General features: G+C 38.6%; 1 protein-coding gene across 1 annotated transcript in view; it reads right to left on the bottom strand.

Annotated features, from left to right (window-relative positions):
* Positions 1–16,871, bottom strand: part of LOC111583589 (storkhead-box protein 2-like) — a 73,230-nt gene extending 56,359 nt beyond the window's left edge. The window contains exon 1 of the mRNA XM_055016610.1: positions 15,905–16,871. Within this exon, the coding sequence (XP_054872585.1) occupies positions 15,905–16,244 (340 nt within the window). The 5' untranslated portion in view covers positions 16,245–16,871. The remainder of the gene's footprint in view (positions 1–15,904) is intronic.
* Between the last annotated feature and the right edge of the window lie 2,400 nt (positions 16,872–19,271).

Genomic DNA, 19,271 nt, shown 5'->3' on the forward strand with positions numbered 1-19,271 from the left:
CTTCTTTTTAGTTTACTAAAACTAGGCTAAAACTAACAAAATACTGGCTATCTCCTCTGACTGAGACTGAATGCTATTATTTAAACAGCACTGGACATGTATGTATGAAGGACAGAAGAGACCTAACCCCGAAGCCAATTGTAAAAATGACAGAAAATCTGCTGAGTTCAACTTCAGAAAACTACTTTCCCCTGGCAGGAAACATGAGAAGCCACATAACTCAAAAGGATATAAGGGTCACACGATACACACATTTTTATGTATCAGTTTGAATGCAAGGAATCAAAGCAAAATAAGCAGAGCTTAATTGACAATATGTCCCACAGTAATTGGAAAAAAGCTCATTTCAGGTCTCAGCCACAGAGTGTAGTCATGAATTGTCCTCCATCCCTCACTCTGTAGTTAAGCCATCTTTCTATCATACACATCAGTGCACTGCTGGAAGCCCATCCCATCATGAGGGCAATGTTTACCAACAATATATCTGAGTGGGTTAAAAAACATATTGCACACATTATGAAGGGTCCCTTGCATGTGGTTATTGATAAGCTGTGGCCAACATATGCTAAAAGCAGCACATAAGAACTGAAAATAAACTTGTCAAATAGGCTGAACTGGTGGCCTAAAGATTTAAGGTAAAGCAAAAAAGATCAAGATCTGACACGATAGCACACACAACCCAACAATGAAGGCCAACTTGATGTTTTCACATCCTTGTATGCTGACTGATGCAGACTATGAATGTGGACACTGTGCAGTTTCATTCATATTACAATACAGTCACATTGCCTGTTACATCAAGTGCCGAAAAATACATGGAGCTCCCATGGATATTTAATCGAGGCTAGTTGTGAGTGATATAGCAACCAGTTACAATGACACGGTGTAGTACTGGAACCAGAGGCAGACACTGAGGCAGGGGTTAGGTGAAAAAGTTTGTTAGGAAACAGAACAATTTTTATGGGAGGCTGGCGGGTGGGCAGACAGGCTGTCTGGCTGGCAAAAAAGAAATTCTTCGTCCAGGTGGAGGTGTAGCACGGCATTCATCAGTGAATAAAATTGTTTGAAAATTGGTTGTATTTCTGAGGCCACTGCAAATGTTTCTACTTGTGAGCACTGGTTAGCAGCGGCCGAAATACAGTTTTATGCACAACTGCAAGCCTCTGAAGGACTCTGCATTGAGAGGTTCTTGGGACTCCAGCGGCACCAGCAGGCTGTGAGGCTGTGCATCCTACTCCGTCCTGACATATCTCGGCTTGACCTAAATTTATGGATAAGGCCAGGTGGACTGGGCTTACACTACTTGCCACACATACAATTCCACTTATATTAGAGGCCTTAAAACTTGTGAAGAAATGTTGCCCAAAGATCCACTTGTCCTCAAGGACAGTGAATGGAGTAAGGATGAAGGCAGTGGCTGGAGATTATCAGACTCAGTAGGACAGGAAGTAGTGACAGCACTTCGGAACTGGTGGTGATGTTTTGTGCAGGACTGATGACAGTGCCCAATTTCCAGCATCCTGGGCTTTGTAGAGCGTTGATATTCTTTGCTCCAACTCAGATGTCTTGTCACTGAAACAAGCACAGCTAAGTGGAGTCAAGACTTCTTCAGCATGTGCTCAGCTTGTTTCTCCGATAACTTAAATTCCACGTCTCATGGCTTCATACAGTTAAAAGATATTCTTGAAAGCAGGCAAGATCTAAAACATTTGTTGTAAGAAACTAACTGTGACAACTGGTATACATGCATGTAAGATGCATCAGTGTGTGAGAGAGAATGTAGCAAGAAGGTGAGGGGGGAAAGACATTCTGTGAGGGAAGGCATGTGTGTGTGAATTTGCCCTGAGCATAACTCTGCAGAGAAAAGGAGGAGCTACAATCTCATTGCGGGAGAACAGTGGCCGTTGCATCAGCTTGTGTGCTTGTGCGTGCATGCGTGTGTGCGAGATGTGACAGGCTGCCAGCAACTAATACTCAGCAAGAGTTAATGAATTTAAAAATCTCAGCATGCAAAACAGCAGCTTTACGTGCTTTCTGAGCATTGGAGGGTAAGGAGGGGGAAAAAAGGAGCTGCAAAGGAAACCACAAGAAAAATAACCAGGATTTCATTCTCTGCCTGGTGCATATGACTAGAGATAGCCTCTGTTTAACACAGAATGTCATAATCGTGAAAACTGTTTCAATTCACCAACAGCTGAATAAATCAAAAACGTCACATCAAGGTGCTTAACTTCTAATATTCAAACAACTACTTTTCAGTGAGCATCTATTGACATTAACGATGTAGATTTAGTTGCAAAGTCAAACGCCATTGCACCGCTGTGGCCACATTTTAGTGTTTAGCAAAATGAAAAAACAGAGCGTTAACTGTAATAAATTTAACAGAAAGAAAAGTTATTGTAAATCAAATTATTTCTATTAGTTGCTTTTATTTATCAACTAAAATTTAGACCATGACAACCCTATATCTACACAGAATCTAAAGCAGTCCCTCCAGGATTTCGCGGGCATTTTTCGAGATTGTTGTGGCCAAAAATGCCTGAATTTGCGGCAGCTTTCCTAAAAAATTGCTATGTAAGTTGGGATGTTTTAAACGTATTTGCAATTTATTGACAATTGCCACCGAATCCCGTGACCTAAGTATGTAGTGGGCGGTGGGAATTGATGGGACTCGGAAACACTCCTGCAGTTTAATCAGTTGTCCTTTGTACCACACATATATATATATATATATATATATATATATATATATATATATATATATATATATATATATATATATATATATATATATATATACACACATTTTTCAAAAGCACAAGCTCCAAGTTGACAGAGCTGTCATAGAGGAAATAATCTCCGGTCTGTGCTTAGCAAATCCTGGAAATAAGGCCATAGAGAAGGGTGGGCCTTTGAGTTCTGCATATCAACATAACCAATATTATAAGGCAATATTTAATGTTGTTGAACTAAGTGAATATATTTTGGATACAAAAGAGAACAAAACATTCCAGTATATTCCCATTCTAGAATCTGTGCAAGTGCTGCTGAGTAAGGAAGGTATTGTGGACAAGACAGTTGGTAATCACGAAACACAAAGGGAGACAGAGACTGGAAAAGAAACTTTGTACAGGTCTTATAAAGATGGTCTGCATTGTAAGGAAAAGAGTTTGTGTTAGGGGAAGACCTAAGTTTATCCATAACTTTGTATGTTGATGACTTTGAAATCTGTATCCCTCCTGCAAAACCCACAAACTTTGTGCTGTCTATTGGCTACTGAATTACCTACCTCCAGGGTCTCACTCTAGTTTGTACTCAGTTTTCCTGGCCATTTTGAGCAAAACGGACAATATAAAGTTATTTAGTTATGACGAGGCTTTAGAGCCCCTAACATACGACCTGAGGTCTTTGGAAGTTGATGGCATTTTTGTCCCACAACTGCACAAATCACTAAACGGTACAGTGCAGACTATTGCTGCTGACAATTTAGGAGCGCATGGAATAGCAGGCTTTGTGGAGAACTTTACAGGCCCCTTCTTTTGTTGTTTTTGTGCAGCACCAGCTTCACACATTCAATAACATGAGGTTAGGTCAGGAACTTTCAGCCTCAGAACAAAAGAAACACATGAAACCCATGTCAGAGCAGCCCTAGATAGTGGCAGTAGCTTTTTTGGAGTTAAAATAACTTGTCCTTTTACTGGAGCACTTTCTCATTTCCATGTTGTCAGTGGCTACCCTCCTGATGTTGCACATGATCTTTTTGAAGGCATTGTGTTGAAATAGCACATTGAGTCACAGTACTGATATCAAAGAAGCACACCTTGGATGATATAAACACTTCCATTCTGCATTTCCCATACAACTGGACGGACAAACCCATAAGCCTCATACTTTGCCACTAAATCTTTCTAGCAGGAAAATCATAGTGGGCAATGTCCATGAAAATTGGTGCTTGTTAAGGTTGCTCCCACTTCTGATTGGCCTAAGATTCCTGAACATGAGCCAGTATGGCAGGTCTTGTTGGATCTAAAACAGATTGTTGAGCTCATGGTTGCCCCAGTTCACAGTGACAAACAAAATTTCAGATCATCGACAAAGATATCAAGAGGTGTTTCCTAACAAAACATTGCTGCCCAAACACCACTACATAGAACATTACCCACAACTAATACAGCTTTTTGGGCCTCTCGTGGGACTTTAGACCATCAGGTTTGAGGCAAAGCAAAGTTTCGTTAAAAAAGACATGAAACACACCAGTTGCTTTAAAAACATGCCTCTGTCTCTGGCTGTGAAACATCAGTTTATGATCGGTTACCACTTGTCATCTCCAAATATTGATAAACAGTGCTGGATGTGTCAGATGTGTCCACTGTCCCATTAGATGTTTGGAAGGAAGACCTAGCTGAAGCTTTTAAACAGAGAAATCCTTCTGTATCTAAAATAAACCTTGCATAAAACAACTGGAGCAAGGGAATACACTCCTACCAGGTATGATAGTGGCATATGGTTCTGAGGGTGGCTTGCCTGAATTTGGGGAAATCCATCAAATATGCATTTTGCAGCAGAGACTATTTTTTTGTGTTGAAACTGCTGTGTGGATGATATTGTGAGCATTATGGAGCCTTTCAGCTGACTCCATCTCTGGCACCAGAACGTGCTCTTGTGGAAGTCTCTGAACTAGTTGATGAGCATCCACCGGCTGGCTATGTAGGTGGGGGTGTGCGGATGGTTACCTTGAAGAGATCAATCTGTGTCTTTAGGTAAGATAATGTAAAAATCACTGTGCCTACAGGTACATACAGTCTTTAAATGAGGCCATGGGTTCTCATGGACCCACAATTCCAGCTAAAGTTATTAACTTGTAAAGAAAAAAAATGTATTTCTAGATTTTGAAATGGTTTGGAATTATTATATTTTTTAGTATGCATGGCTGTGGGGTCTTTGTCCTCCTCCCTCCTCCTGTTCTGCTCCTCCCTTCATCTCTTTCCTAGTTATCTTCCCCCTTTCTCTCTGCTCATCCCATCTCTCCCTCCCTCCATCTCTTTCCTCCTCAGCCTCCTGTTGTCTTCTCTCTGTCTCCGTTCCATCTGTTCTTTCCTCTCTTCCTCTCTTCATCTCTTTAATCCTCATTCTTCTTTTGTCCGTCATGATGTCATGTCACTCTTAGTTTTACTTTGTCAGAAAATCCTAGAACGTGACCCAGGCTGGAACAGCAACTCACTGTGTTGTTATGGAGGAACACCAATGTCAGACTATTTGTTACCATTATATATTTAAAATGCAACTCTGTCAAAGAAGACATGTTTAGACATCTGAGAAAGGCGTCTCTGGTTTTTGTTTTGATTGATATGAGTCCTGACTTCATGACAAAGAAAATAATGGAGTAGAGAAAATGAAATTTAATGTTAAAGGGCATCAGAGGACGGCAGAAATAATGTTTTACAGTAACTTTACTTGTACTATAACCTATCTCTAATTTGCAGCAACAAGAAATAGACCAGATGTATTTCATAACTCATTTATAGACTGACTCTTTTTTAAGGTTATAGAATTTTCCAGAGGTTTAATGCTTTGTTGCATGTTTTTATACTTAAAAATCCCTCTCTGTTGTAAAGTTAAACAAATACTAAAGGACAAAGTATTGTAAAACAGTAAAATGTTCTGCATAATTCTTATCTTTGTTGTTGTAAGTGTTAAGGGACCAAAGAATAAGTTATTTTATTCATTATATATATATATATAGGTTAATTGGCCAATTAATCAGTTATCAGAACTTTTTTCTGCCAAATATCGGAATCGGCCTGAAAAAAATCCATGTCGGCTGGGCCCTACATTCAATGTCCCACTGTGAGAAATTTATCTTTTTTATATAATCTCTGGAGATGACATAAAGTCCGGTCCATAAAAGTCAGGTCCAAAAAGGTAGTTTTAATATTGTTTTGTAGATGCTGGTGTCACAGGCTGACTGGTTAAAAAAGTCAGAGTTTTTGTCTTTGATCCCTTTCTTCTGCGCTACTAAAATCTGGAGTTAAAATATCACAATTTTCTTTGTTATAATTCTTAAGGATGACATTGATGCTGGAAGGGAGTCCCTCATCAAAGGACTCTGCATCTATCTGAATGAGAATCCCGACATCTTGGTGCAGGAGTACATGGTGAGTGTTTTATGAGTAAATTGTGGCTTTGCTACATTTCAAAATGTATACAGTTAACCCTGTGGTCTTATTTGTGCTGTTTAGGTCCATTTGCCCTCTTTATTAATTTGGCAAAGTGATTCCAGTGCTGAGATTAAAACAGTAAGTTACACTTGTCACATAGCATCCAAACAGTCTACTTTTTCTCCATAGCCCCCTATTATGAATGTGAAAAACCACCCACTTTGACCCCTCTGCCACAGAGCGAAAAAAATATTGGTTCTCTTACATTAGGGGTCACACCAATGTGAAAACAATTTCAAGTTTGTGATTCTAGTGCAAGAAGGAAAATTCCACCACCTTCCCACACTGTGCTGACCCTCATCTGACAAGGGCAGAACTGGGAATGGGATGCAGCCCTGGAGTATAACAAGTCCAGGTTAATAATAAAAACCATACAGGAACATAAAAACAACTTACAGAAAAAATGGAGATGAGAATTCAATCTTTACATTAGTTGTTTTTTTTAAAGAAATTGGCCCAACAAAAGCAGACTTGTGGTATCCAAATTGTGAAGCTGAAAGAGGCTGCCTGGGGCCACCTGATGACTCCAGATGCAGTCTGCTATTTCCAGTCAATCTTCTGAGTGCCATAACCTGGCTTCTGATTTGCCAATGTCTTTCAAACAAAAACTAACTTAAAGCTTGAAGGCACCTCTTCATTTGATCTAAAAGTTGTTATGTCTCTGTGTTTTTTTCTCTCAGAAATGGACCATGAATTGCAGCATGGTAGGGCAATCTACACGGTGCCCGCGGGCGCCTGGTTGCCCACACAGACCATGTGAGTTGTCTGCAACGCATGTTCTATAAAACACTAGTCACCGTGAAATTCCTTATAAAAATTACTGTTGATGTTCTTTTTAAATCAAAAGTACTTACATTAATGCAGATTTTAAATGACAATATTTAATACATATATATATATATATATATATATATATATATATATATATATATATATATATATATATATATATATATATATATATTTATATATATTTATATATATATATTTTTTTTTTTGTCTTTTTAAAAAGACAAAAATGTCTTCGGTGTAAATGAACTCTGATCTTGTCCGAGTCAAAGTTCACTGCGCATGTCCAACCATCATGTCACTCTTTTCTGAAGCGGGCGCAGACACATTGGGAAGTTAGATGTGGTTTTTACCTTCAAAACATGGCAGAAACGCAAAAGAGAAAACACTGTTTTCACAATGACTGGGAGGAAGAGTTCTTTTTTTATGACAGTGAAAGATAAATGTGTGCGTCTCATTTGCGGGGCGACTATTGCGATGACAAAGCGGCACAATGTGGAGAGACACTACTTGACCCGTCACTTCATTTAGAGCTGACCGGATCTGATCATGTGCTGACTCCTATCGTAAATTCAGGATTCATGAATACAAATATTTCATCAGCTGACCACCCTCCAGTTTAATTTAATGCAGTCAAAGGTTACATCCGAAATAAAACAGAAGCTCTTACACCAAATCTTAAAAGTTAGAAAATTTCACATTGAGCTTCTGGAAATTAAAATTGTAGCACAAGAGCAAAATAGGCTAAATAACTTTTCACCTGAAAACTTTCATAAGTGACAGGATTTACTGGATGAAATCTGTGGTCTATCAAGACAGAAAGCAGAATTCATTACAATAGGCAGAATCTCTACATAAAAAGGCTTCAACCCAGCTGCTGACTTGCTCTTTAGTTAAGGCTGAATGGTCACTGGTCATCTAGCAAATATCTTAGTGTTCAGGACCAAAGAGGAGAAGTTATGATTCCATAAAAATATTAAAACACTTTTATCCAAAGCTGTGTAAGACTGAGGCTGTTTAAACCAGCTGGGATAGACTCCAGCACCCTGTGAGCCTCCACAGGATAGAGCAGTGTATAGATAACTGATGGATAGAACAAACGTTTTTATAAGAAAGAATTTATTTTTTTAAAAGAGAGGGAGAATTAGTTTCACTGAACAAGTGGTTCAGTCAGATTTTACAGAGAATTGCTGCCATCTAGTGGACTAATAGGGTTAATGCATGAAACATGAGTCATAGGCCTTTCTTTCAGTTACAAAAGGCACCTGCATACATAAAATTACAATGCAAGTGACTGCCAAACAGACAACCTGCTCTAGTAGTATTTTAGAGGACACAAAGACCAAGCACACACAGTTTAAATAAAAATGCACACCTTGTGTGTCTATGGTCGCAGTAGATACAGCAAAAATAATGCACTGACATTTTGACCTTTTTTGAGTAACAGCACTCTGGTTATCAGGTCAGATAAAAGCCAAAGTGTTAGACTAGTAGCATTTTGCATGATTCTTATTGTGAACATATTTCCTTAGGCTGAACACAGGAAAACACCTGCGGAAATGGCATGCTATCAATCAACAAGAGAAGTCAAACTTAACAGATGTTAGGAACAAACTTCCCAAAATATTTAAGTTAAACGTACACTTTACAATCAATTGCTATTGTTGTAGCAGAAATCGAGATTTATCAGACCAGGAAACACTTTTCCAAGCTACTATTGTCCAATTTTAGTGAGTCTGTGCAAATTGTAGCATCAGCTTCCTGTTCTTAGGGTACAGAGTGACACCCAGTTTGGCCTTCTGCTGCTGGAGCTCATCTGCATCAAAGCTTTGTGTGTCCAGAGATGGTATTCTGCATTCCTTGGTTGTAACGAGTGGTTATTTGAGTTACTGTTGTCTGTCAATTATCTTCGGCCAGACTGGCCATTCTTCTCTGACTTCTGATATCAACAAGGCATTTTCGCCCAGAAAACTGGGTTAGAGATCTTTTCTCTATAAACCTTAAGAGATTGTTGTGCGTAAAAATCCCAGTAGATCAGCAATTTCTGAAATAGCCAGACCAGCCCGTCTGGCACCAACAACCATGCCACATTTAAAGTCACTTTCTTCCCCATTCTGATGCTGGCTTTGAACTTCAGCAGGTTGCCTTGGCCATGTCTACATGTCTACATGCATTGAGTTGCTGCCACGTGATTGGCTGATTAGATATTTGCGTAAACGAGCAGTTGAACAGATGTACCAAATAAAGTGGACAGTGAGGGTCATTTATACTTTATAGTATACAGTTATGCACCAAAATGGGAGCTGTGCCCATTGTTTCCAGGTAAGGCAGATGACTTTTTGAAGTACCCTATAAAATATATGTATAATATAAAAAAAAAAACTTCATAAAAGATGTCCAAAAATGAGGAGACCAACGTTCTATATATTTCACTTGTGTACTTATTCCAAATGTTTCCAAGCATGTTCATACCCATAGGAATCAATAATTAAATAGTGCCTGTCATTTTGGTCACTTGTCAGTGGCATCATATCCCCTTTACCGCCCACTCTATTTTTTGTACTGCTCACTTGCCATAGACCACAGCTGTTTAAGACTGATTGTTTTGGCAATGGACTACAGCACTGGGTGACACACTGTCACATACTCCCTGGCTGCAGCAGCTATATTGGTAGTTGACTCACCTAATGGGAAATTAAAAGCGAACATTGTGTTTCATTCGAACTAGTGCAGATACTGTTCAAAATAGGCTGACTGTCTGACCTCCAATATTGCCCTCTGCAACTTTCTCAATATCAACCATTTATACAAACTATTTCACACTTGATAGAGTATTTAGGGTTATCAAAATGTCAACATTAAAATGCCAATCAGCTGATGCCTCATTAGGTATGACCAGTGCATTAAGAGACAGCGCTAACCTTAACCCTCTCTGTCTATGTGGCTCTAAGTAGAAGGTAGTCTAGAGCTGTGCCTGTTTTTTTTCCCAGTTAGTGAAATAATGTAATGATTGATTTGCTGACTATTCTAAACATTATTTTTACATTTTAATCAAATACTTGGGCTGTCACGTCGCAGCTAGAAGATCCCCGGTTTGTGTCTCGGCCTGGGTCTAGGATCTTTCTGTGTGGAGTTTCCATGTTCTCCCTGTGCATGCATAGGTTTTCTTTGGGTTCTCCAGCTTCCTCCCACAGTCCAAAAACATACTGAGGTTAACTGATGATTCTAAACTGTCCGTAGGTCTCAATGTGAGTGTGATTGTTTGTCTCTATATGTAGCCCTGTGATAGACTGGTGACCTGTCCTAAATCAGCTGGGATAGACTCCAGCTCCCCATGACCCTAATGAGGATTAAGCAGTGTATAGATGATGGACGGATTATCAAATATTTGTCTCCTTAAAACTTCAACATTGTATTGAATATTTAATCATCATCATCATCTAATTTCCGCATTACTATTGTTCTATAATAGTAACACCATTAATGTAGAATAATTTGTCAGATGCTTGATTAGCAAAATACTGACATTATTAGACTGTTGGCTGCTTTTAACAGCTTCTGTTCTTTCACTGAGAAAAGCATCTATTGAAACAATCCTCTCTTTCAGACACAATAACGTTACTGATATCTGACCACTATGACACGAACATCACACTGAAACACATGTGATAGTCACTTTCTGCTGCTATTTCATATAAAACAGTGAAGCAGACTGTTTCGCTACAGCAGTGTATTGTCAGTTAACTGTGTACAGCTCATGTAATCTGAGAGCTGTTTTTCATTTTTCTCTATAACTCACATTGTGATACATTAGAATAAAAAAAGAATTATTTTTATCGTCTATCTGAGGCAGTAAAATGTTCTTTGGCCTCAGCCAGGAAAACAAACATTTCCATAAGATAAATAGGACAAAAGCATCACACTATTGTGTTCCATTCATATGCTGCTGTGTTCACTCTGATACTTTATGTTCCAGCAGTTGGAATGAAAGAACCTTGGAGATCTTTTTTTTCTCACCGTTTTTTTTCTCACTGTGAAATGTTTCCTTCCAGCATTGGTCTAGATCATTGGAAACAGCTACAGTTGATGTGGGATAAGAGCTACAGAGAACATGAACATTCAGCTGTGTTTTTGACACTTGTCTGAGGTGAAGAGTCTTCTCTGCTACTTTATTCCTGTGAGGAAGAGCAACACTGATGTCCTCCCTCGCTTCATAATGCACACTTGTCTTGTGACTTAAGTATTTACACTTCACTGTTCACTGGGTAAACACATTTATTTCATCCATTTATGTCACATTTTCATACATTTCGAGTTCAGTATTATGGAATAATGTAGTTTTTAATGTGCAATAAAGGTGCCTTGAATCTGTTGATGTATAAATGGTGCATATCTGCTATAAGTGACAGCAACATGTACTCTGTTTTATGATTATGCAACGACAGCTGAGATGAAGTTACAAGTAAGAAATAGAACTGGTGAATACAAAGAATGGAGACTAATAAACTGCTGAAAGAACTGGTCTGTCCTCCTGTAAGTGAAAGCTAAACAGGAAGTGGTTCACTGAGGATGTCGTCCAGTCAGTCTCCTTCTTCACATCCAGATGAGGTTTTCCTTCTGTTGACTTCACTCAGAAGATCCTCACAGTGAAAATGAGACACCTGAGATGAAGACAGATATCACAGTATCAGCATCAACAGCAGAGGTTCATTTGAAAGTAAGTCTGGAAAGATATCATTCATATTCAGATATAGTTTTCCAAGCACTGAAAGAACACTACATTTAGGGGAGAAGATTTCATTTTTCTTCAGCTTATATTATCTGCAGTTTAAATGTTATATTTAACTGTAGTGTTAATCATTACATTGGTCATATTCTGGGTGTTTATTCTTCCAATCTACACTGCAGGAATAAGTACAACAACATGTGAATTAGACATTAAACAACCGGATGTATAGCAGCATAGTAATGATAACAGAGTAGACTTACTGTTTAATCCAGTTTAACATCAGAGACAAACCAAATTCAGGACAACTGACAATGTAGAACACAATATTACTGTTTTAATCACATTCAGGTTTTCTAAACATTGCCTTAAAGTCACCAAGGAGAGTTTTACTTAATACATCAATACATGTGGTACACCACATTATACAAACGACACACTTTAACTTGTTCCATTAAACACAACACAAACATGGTTAGCTAAATGCTGCTACATTTAACTTTTAATCAGGCTATGACTGAGCAGCTGGGTTGGTTTGCAGAAGCATCACTAATTTACATTAAAGGTAATATTAATAGATGCTAACTGTTCTCTGGTCAACATACACAGGAATAATTTGCATCAACTTCTGGAGTGCATTGCACAAACTATATCTAAAGTTGCATATGATGTACATTAAAACCAGCTCTAATAAGAACAGAAACATTTACTTACTGAACGACCAGAGTCCTTCCAGTGTCTGCTGTTCCAATCAGCAGCAGGTTCCAATTACGTTGAAAAATTGCTTAAAATGAGCCAATGGACAGTAAAACTCTGTGGAAAATGTTCTGCAGCTCCACCGATACAAAACGACAAACTAACAGTTATTTATATCAGGAGTCAATCCAAACGAGGATGAAACTCGACTTTACAGTGAATGAGCATCGAGGCTGCCTCGTCCATAGACCTGTCAATCACTCCAGACCAGACTGGCAATCAAGCAGTCCCGCCCTTACCCAATCTATGTTCAGTGCATGGTTTTGGATTTCAAAAAACAAACCAAAATGTGACAGACAAAGGAAAGATATGAGTGAAAAGTAAATGAGACATACAGGAGCACAAAACTCCATGCCTCCAAGCACAAATAGAGGACCCCATTACACACCAGACATTGTATCTGTGTGGTATACTATTAATACTACAGATGAAAACCACATGGCGCAGGACAGAAGATCAGAAAGCAGATTAGAGTAATGATAGGTCTGGCACTTTCTATATTTTTCTTTTTGCCAACAAATTCAATGTGCAAAGTCTTAAAATGATAAGCCTTATCCTCTCTGCCAGAGAGCTCCACTGTTTTTGCAAAAATGTTCAAAGCAAGTTACTGAGACATTTTCCTGTTTTATCATGAACACACACACTTCTTGTAGTTTGAGGTATTTCCACATACACTGTCTGCCAGAACACTAAGCACCAAATATGGGTTAATCTGTCACTAAAAGAAGTCCCTAACAAATGCACCGCTTTCATGTCACAGTATAACCAGATTTCTACAGAGTAATATCAATTCATTCAAAATATAAAATATAAGCCAAGTAACTGCACAATTATTCATCCCATTCAAGTCGGTGATCAGTAGATGCACCCTCTGGCTGCAATTACAGCATTGAGGCTGTGTAGATATGTCAGAATCAGACTTACACACCTGGACACTGCAATTTTACCCCATTCCTTTTTGCAATACTGCCATCTTGGGACAATCTGAATTGTAACTGGCATTATATAAATAAAATTTCATTGAATACTGCTCAATCTCTGTTATTGTACTCAGGGATTGAGAGTGAACAGCTCATTTCAAGTCCAGCCACAAATTCTCAACTGGACTGGGGTCTGGGCTCTGAGTTGGCATGCCAGATAGCTCACCTGGTTTCCTTTAACCATTTCTGTTTAGTTTAGGCTGAACGTTTTTGGGCCATTGTCTTGCCGGAAAACAAATCTTCCCTCAAATTGCAATTCTCTTGCAGATTGCATCAGGTTGTCCTCCAGAATTTCCTTATACTTTGCTGCATACGTTTTACCCTGTACTTTTACAAGTCCCTCTAGGACCAAGAAGCCATGCTCCACAGCGGGGTTGGTGTGTTTGCGATGTGCAGTCTTCGGTGTCAGTATATAGTCCAATGGTCAAAAGGCTCTGCTTTAGTCACTCAGACCAAAGGACTTTCTTCCAGTTGACTTTAGAGTCTTCCAACTATCTTCTGGTGAGTCCAGCTAAGATTTAATATGAGCTTCTTTTTTTTCCAGCAGTGGCTTTCTGTTTTGTCACTCTCCCAGAAAACTTTAACTGATGAACAGGCAGCAGATGTTGTATGCATAGTTTCTCCTATCTCATGGGATTAATAAGGGATAATAAAATACCTGAAACTGAAATGATACAACAGCAGAAACCTAAAACATCAGGAGAAGTAATGTCAAAAATCACGAAAAAATTCCTTTTTATTATTAAAAAAGAACCATGCCACACATTTTAATCACACATTTTGACTCTTTTGCTGGAATTCAACTTGCTTAAAGACATTGTGGTGGAACTGAAATCCACGGGAGCCTCTTTGACTGACCAGTCTGTTCCTGCACTTCACACTAATAACACTTGTAATAACAAACATTTATAACAACATAGATGGCAGTCTTTGAGAGAGCCTGTTATCATTCATTTTAACTTTTAAATTCAACTTGACTAAAGAGAAAACTTGAATATACTGTCAGAGTGCAGACTCTGCTGAGACTTTTGTGTTCAGTCTAAATTAGTGTGCCACTGTAGCGTGCAGGCTTATAATCCTGGTTTGAGCTTTATCACATTAAGTGCCAGATTTACAGTCAGTCATTTGTGTTTATTTCCATGCTCAATAAAATTGTAGTTTTTTGTTGTTACATGTTCACTTTCTCACATAGTTATGTATGTTTATGACAACAAATTGGTACATTTAGAGCATTAATATTGTATTATTGCAAAAAATGTATTTATGTTAAACAGTGTTTCATCAACTGAACACACATTTTTGGCACGTCTACGCTTAGCAAATTATTATTGACAGAAATTGTTAATGTCATGGCCATGTTGACCATTACCAGTACTGACTGAGTAAAGTGTAAAGTGATCATTCTAACTGGTGTTGCTGATTTGCACACTGAACATCTGACTTTTTAGCAGTTTTCAAGCTATAATTAAGTTAATGTTAGCAGTGTGAATGCCGCGCTTGCATACAGAGATGTTTCCGCATTGGTCAGTTGGTAAAAAAATAGAAAGCCGAGTTTATAGGAGCTCTTTGAACAAGTCAGTGTGTCTGTCAGTAAGGTGCTTCTCCAATTTGGATGGGACAGCTCCCTTGGACGTAACTTTAAAGCATGTTCTGCAAATGGGTTTTGGGGCTTCACAAGGGCTTTCCCTCTGTCGCCTAGTTAAATGATATAATTCCAGCTTTCATTTAATGTGTCTGCCTTTTCCACAACTGTGGACGCCCAGCATCAGTGCTAGGATTTGCAGTCATGCTTTGGGGCTCTGAAAGCTGCTGGAGACAAAAAAAAAAAAAACTGTTGAAATACCCGCTTTTCCTGCAGGGAAACAGAACTGTAAACACACACACGGGCTGCCCCGCTGTTACACCTCCATTCATGACAAGAAATGCTGTTATGAGCACACTGCTAATCAAATAAAGTATCGATACTAATAAAACAGCAATTACTATCGTTTTTAACAGTAAGGTATTGCAGTACTTTTTTAATATCCATGTACAACGTCCTCGTCTATCAACAGCTGTTGTGTTACTGTAAAACTTGCGACTTGTCACCGTAAACAGTTTACACTACACGAAACGTCATTCCAATTTCTGCCTTAATTATTTCATTGCTACAAACAGTCCAGGTCTGAGCATGTGTTGGAGTAAAACATCCACAAATAAAATATAGCAAAGCAGTCACCAAACCTCATTATCAGGAACAAATTTGACGCTGCAATTACACTTTTCCATCTTGTGGATTTTTAAAGAAATTAAAATATACACTTAGAGGTGAGTTAGAATGCAACAGAAAAATCGTCTAACAGGCAATGATGGGTGTAATGTGCAACATCAGCGTGCGATTGCATGAAACACCCGAACATACCATGAGCAAAGAAGGGTGGGTGTCGAGGCCTTACCCAGATATTTGATGGTGAATCCCCGAGGCGGATTGAGAGACCTCCGCATCCAGCCCTCCCTCAGCACCTCCAGGTGATCCTCCTTCCCTTGTATTAGCAACACATGCTCGTCTATCCATCCCAGAAAAAAGGTCTCGGATACAGCCTCTGTAATCCGCTGGTTCCATACATGCTGCTGGGTGTTTTCTGCTTTGAAATCGGCAAAAATCTCATAGCCGGTGTGGTGTCTGGGCAGCTCATCGCTCTCTGACACCCTGGCCGCCCCTACCGCCTCCCCAGCCCCGACCCTAGACAGAACGATAGCCAAGGAATGGGGAGCTATCTGCAGGAAAGACTCCATTGTCGCGTCGGCCTTCTAGCAGGCTGTCGAATGCAGTATAATCATTATATTTATCTCAAACGCCGTCAGACTTAATGGGAAACAAACAATTCATGTTAGCTAACAGCGCAGCTACGTTAAGCGGCAGCCGCATCGTCTACAATTGTATTTCTATGAAGCTAGCCTGCTAGCTCCCGTTAGTTACTTAGCCTTACATGGAATCCATTCCTACACCTTTAAGGTGCATCTCCTTCTCCCAACGTAATATATCGCCCCGTGACCGGACCCGGTATTTAGTGAAGATTCATCTCAAGCCCCGTCGACTACAAACGAGAGATGACATCCGTAATTTTCGATGTAAAGTTCGTTAATGCGTCGGGGATCTATAACTATAGCTAGCTAGCTAGCTGCCTGCTACCGTGTTAATGAATTCACCAAGGCAACAGATGCGGTGAGCCTCTTCTCCTTTCGTCACCAGGCAGCAACGCAGTCTCGTGGGACACTTTTTGCCACCACTCGCGATTAATGAGTGGGTAAGATATCCAGCCGCTTGAAAATTGTGTCGTGTCTCGCGTCTTGCACGCTTCGATGTAGAGCGTAAGCACTAAGCACACAGTAGGATGCAGGACTGCATCATCCAGGTATAGTGATGATAGGCGACGCTACAGAGCCGCGTCAGGAGAACGTGAAGAATACTGGAAATACTATCTTCCGGCGAAATTGCCAATTTAAGATTCTTAATGCTGCTGTAATGCCAATGTGAGTCCTTATATATATATATATATATATATATATATATATATATATATATATATATATATATATATATATATATATATATATATATATATATATATATATATATATATATATATATATATATATATATGTGTGTGTGTGTGTGTGTATATATATCTATATCTATCTATATATATATATATATATATATATATATATATATATATATATATATATATATATATATATATATATATATATACTAGTAGTCAAAAGTTTGACACACCCCTTCTCATTTAATGGGTTTTCTTCATATTCATGACTATTTACATTGTAGATTGTCACTGAAGGCATCGAAACTATGAATGGACACTTATGGAATTATGTAGTAAACCAAAAAAATGTGAAATAAGTGAAAATATGTTTGTTTCATGTTGCAGATTCCTCAAAATAGCCACCCATTGCTTTGATTACTGCTATGCACAGTCTTGGCATTGTCCATTGTCTCAAAGAGACATATATATATATATGTATATATATATATATATATATATATATATATATATATATATATATATATATATATATATATATATATATATATATATATATACACATAGCAGTACCTCATGAAGCTTGTCGAGACAATGGACAATGCCAACACTGCACCTGTAGTTCTAGTTCTAAAATCAAAGCCCCTTTTCTATATTCTTCACTGTTACTGAAAAACGTGGTGGTTCACCACTGCCATCGGCTTCCAGTGTACCTGAAAATGTTTCACATAAACTCAAGAAAGTCACAACACTGGACAAGAATGGAAAATAAATGTACCTCAAGTTTGGCATGTCATTTAAGACATGCATGTACAGGAAAACTTATTTGACACAATGGTTCTGACTTTATATCTGTGCATAGAGACTGATTGATTAACAGGTACGCTACTCAAACTGTCAAGTCACTGTTGGGGGGATGCGACACCTGAGGACTTCAAATGATTGTTCTTTTCAGAGATGGGAACCAAACTCAGGCTTATTGTCTTGTGAAATGATCTAGGAAGGTTCTGATGCAGACCTTAATCCAGGAATTCCCAAATTACAGGCATGTGATGCCATGTTGAATTAAAAAAAAATGCAAATAAATTGTATTCACTTTGTAAGCACATTAACATTCTCCCTATATACTACAATGTAGTATTAAGAAAGATCCTCAAGACACATTGGCCAGATAACATCAGTAAAAATTATCTATGGTTGAAAACACAGCAAATACCAGTAGAGGAACATGGTGCTGGATTGGGCATGCTTTACAAAAACCAGTAACAAACACCACCAGACAAGCCCTGACATGGATCCCTCATAGAAAGAGAAGAGGCCTGTCAAAGAACATCTGGTGGAATGGTCTACAAACGGACATCAAGAGACTTAGGTACACCTCAGCTACCTACCTATGCCCCAGGAGATGTGTCAATAACATTGAACCTTCCTCCAAAATTAATGTAAGGCAGTCTGGAAAATAATAATAAATAGTAAATTTAAATGCTTGCAAATATAGAAATAAGTTGACACCAAGTTAAAAGGAATAAATATTTATGGAAAACATCTATAATGTTGAAAGGAGCATCTGTCTGTCACAAACGATTATTTACTTACTTCTACAGTAACCTGAATCATATAATACTGAATCATTGTCACAATTTTTGGTAAATACCAAAAACATCTGCCTGATGTTGTAATAATCAGGAGTTTTCTACATATATAAGTGAGTATCTCAAGAGCCAAACCTGACGTGAGGTTTTTTAACTAGTGCCCAAGAGAGGACGAACTAACCCTTTTCCAGTACAGCAAAACTGAGCATCTGGCTTGTAGTATAGTCTTTCTCTTTTAGAAAAATAGCAATTGTCAAGATAAATGATAAAACAAATGTTAACTGAAGCAGATGTCAGGAACCTCAAGATTTTAAGTACTAGAGACAGAAGGAAGACCACTGCTGATCTTCGGGCAGAGGTTAATGTTTCTAGATCAGAATCTAAGAAAGTCTCCAGATTGACTATAAGACAACGACTGAAGGAACAAAGCTACAAAAGGAAGAATAGCCATGAAGAAGTCATTATTGATGCCTGCAAACATCCAAACACACGAGTTTGAACTCGTCCGTCAGAATTGTTGTGTTTATGTCCGCAGAAAAGCTGCACCCCCCTTCCCCTGCCTTGCCAGTCTGTTCTACCCCACTAGTTCTGCCAGCTAAGTAGTAGATTCGTTTTGGTGTCTAGGGCTTAGATTGATGTTGTGCAGATCATTTTGTACTTTTGCT

This window comes from Amphiprion ocellaris, chromosome 13, assembly GCF_022539595.1.
Source record: "Amphiprion ocellaris isolate individual 3 ecotype Okinawa chromosome 13, ASM2253959v1, whole genome shotgun sequence".
NCBI lineage: Eukaryota > Metazoa > Chordata > Actinopteri > Pomacentridae > Amphiprion > Amphiprion ocellaris.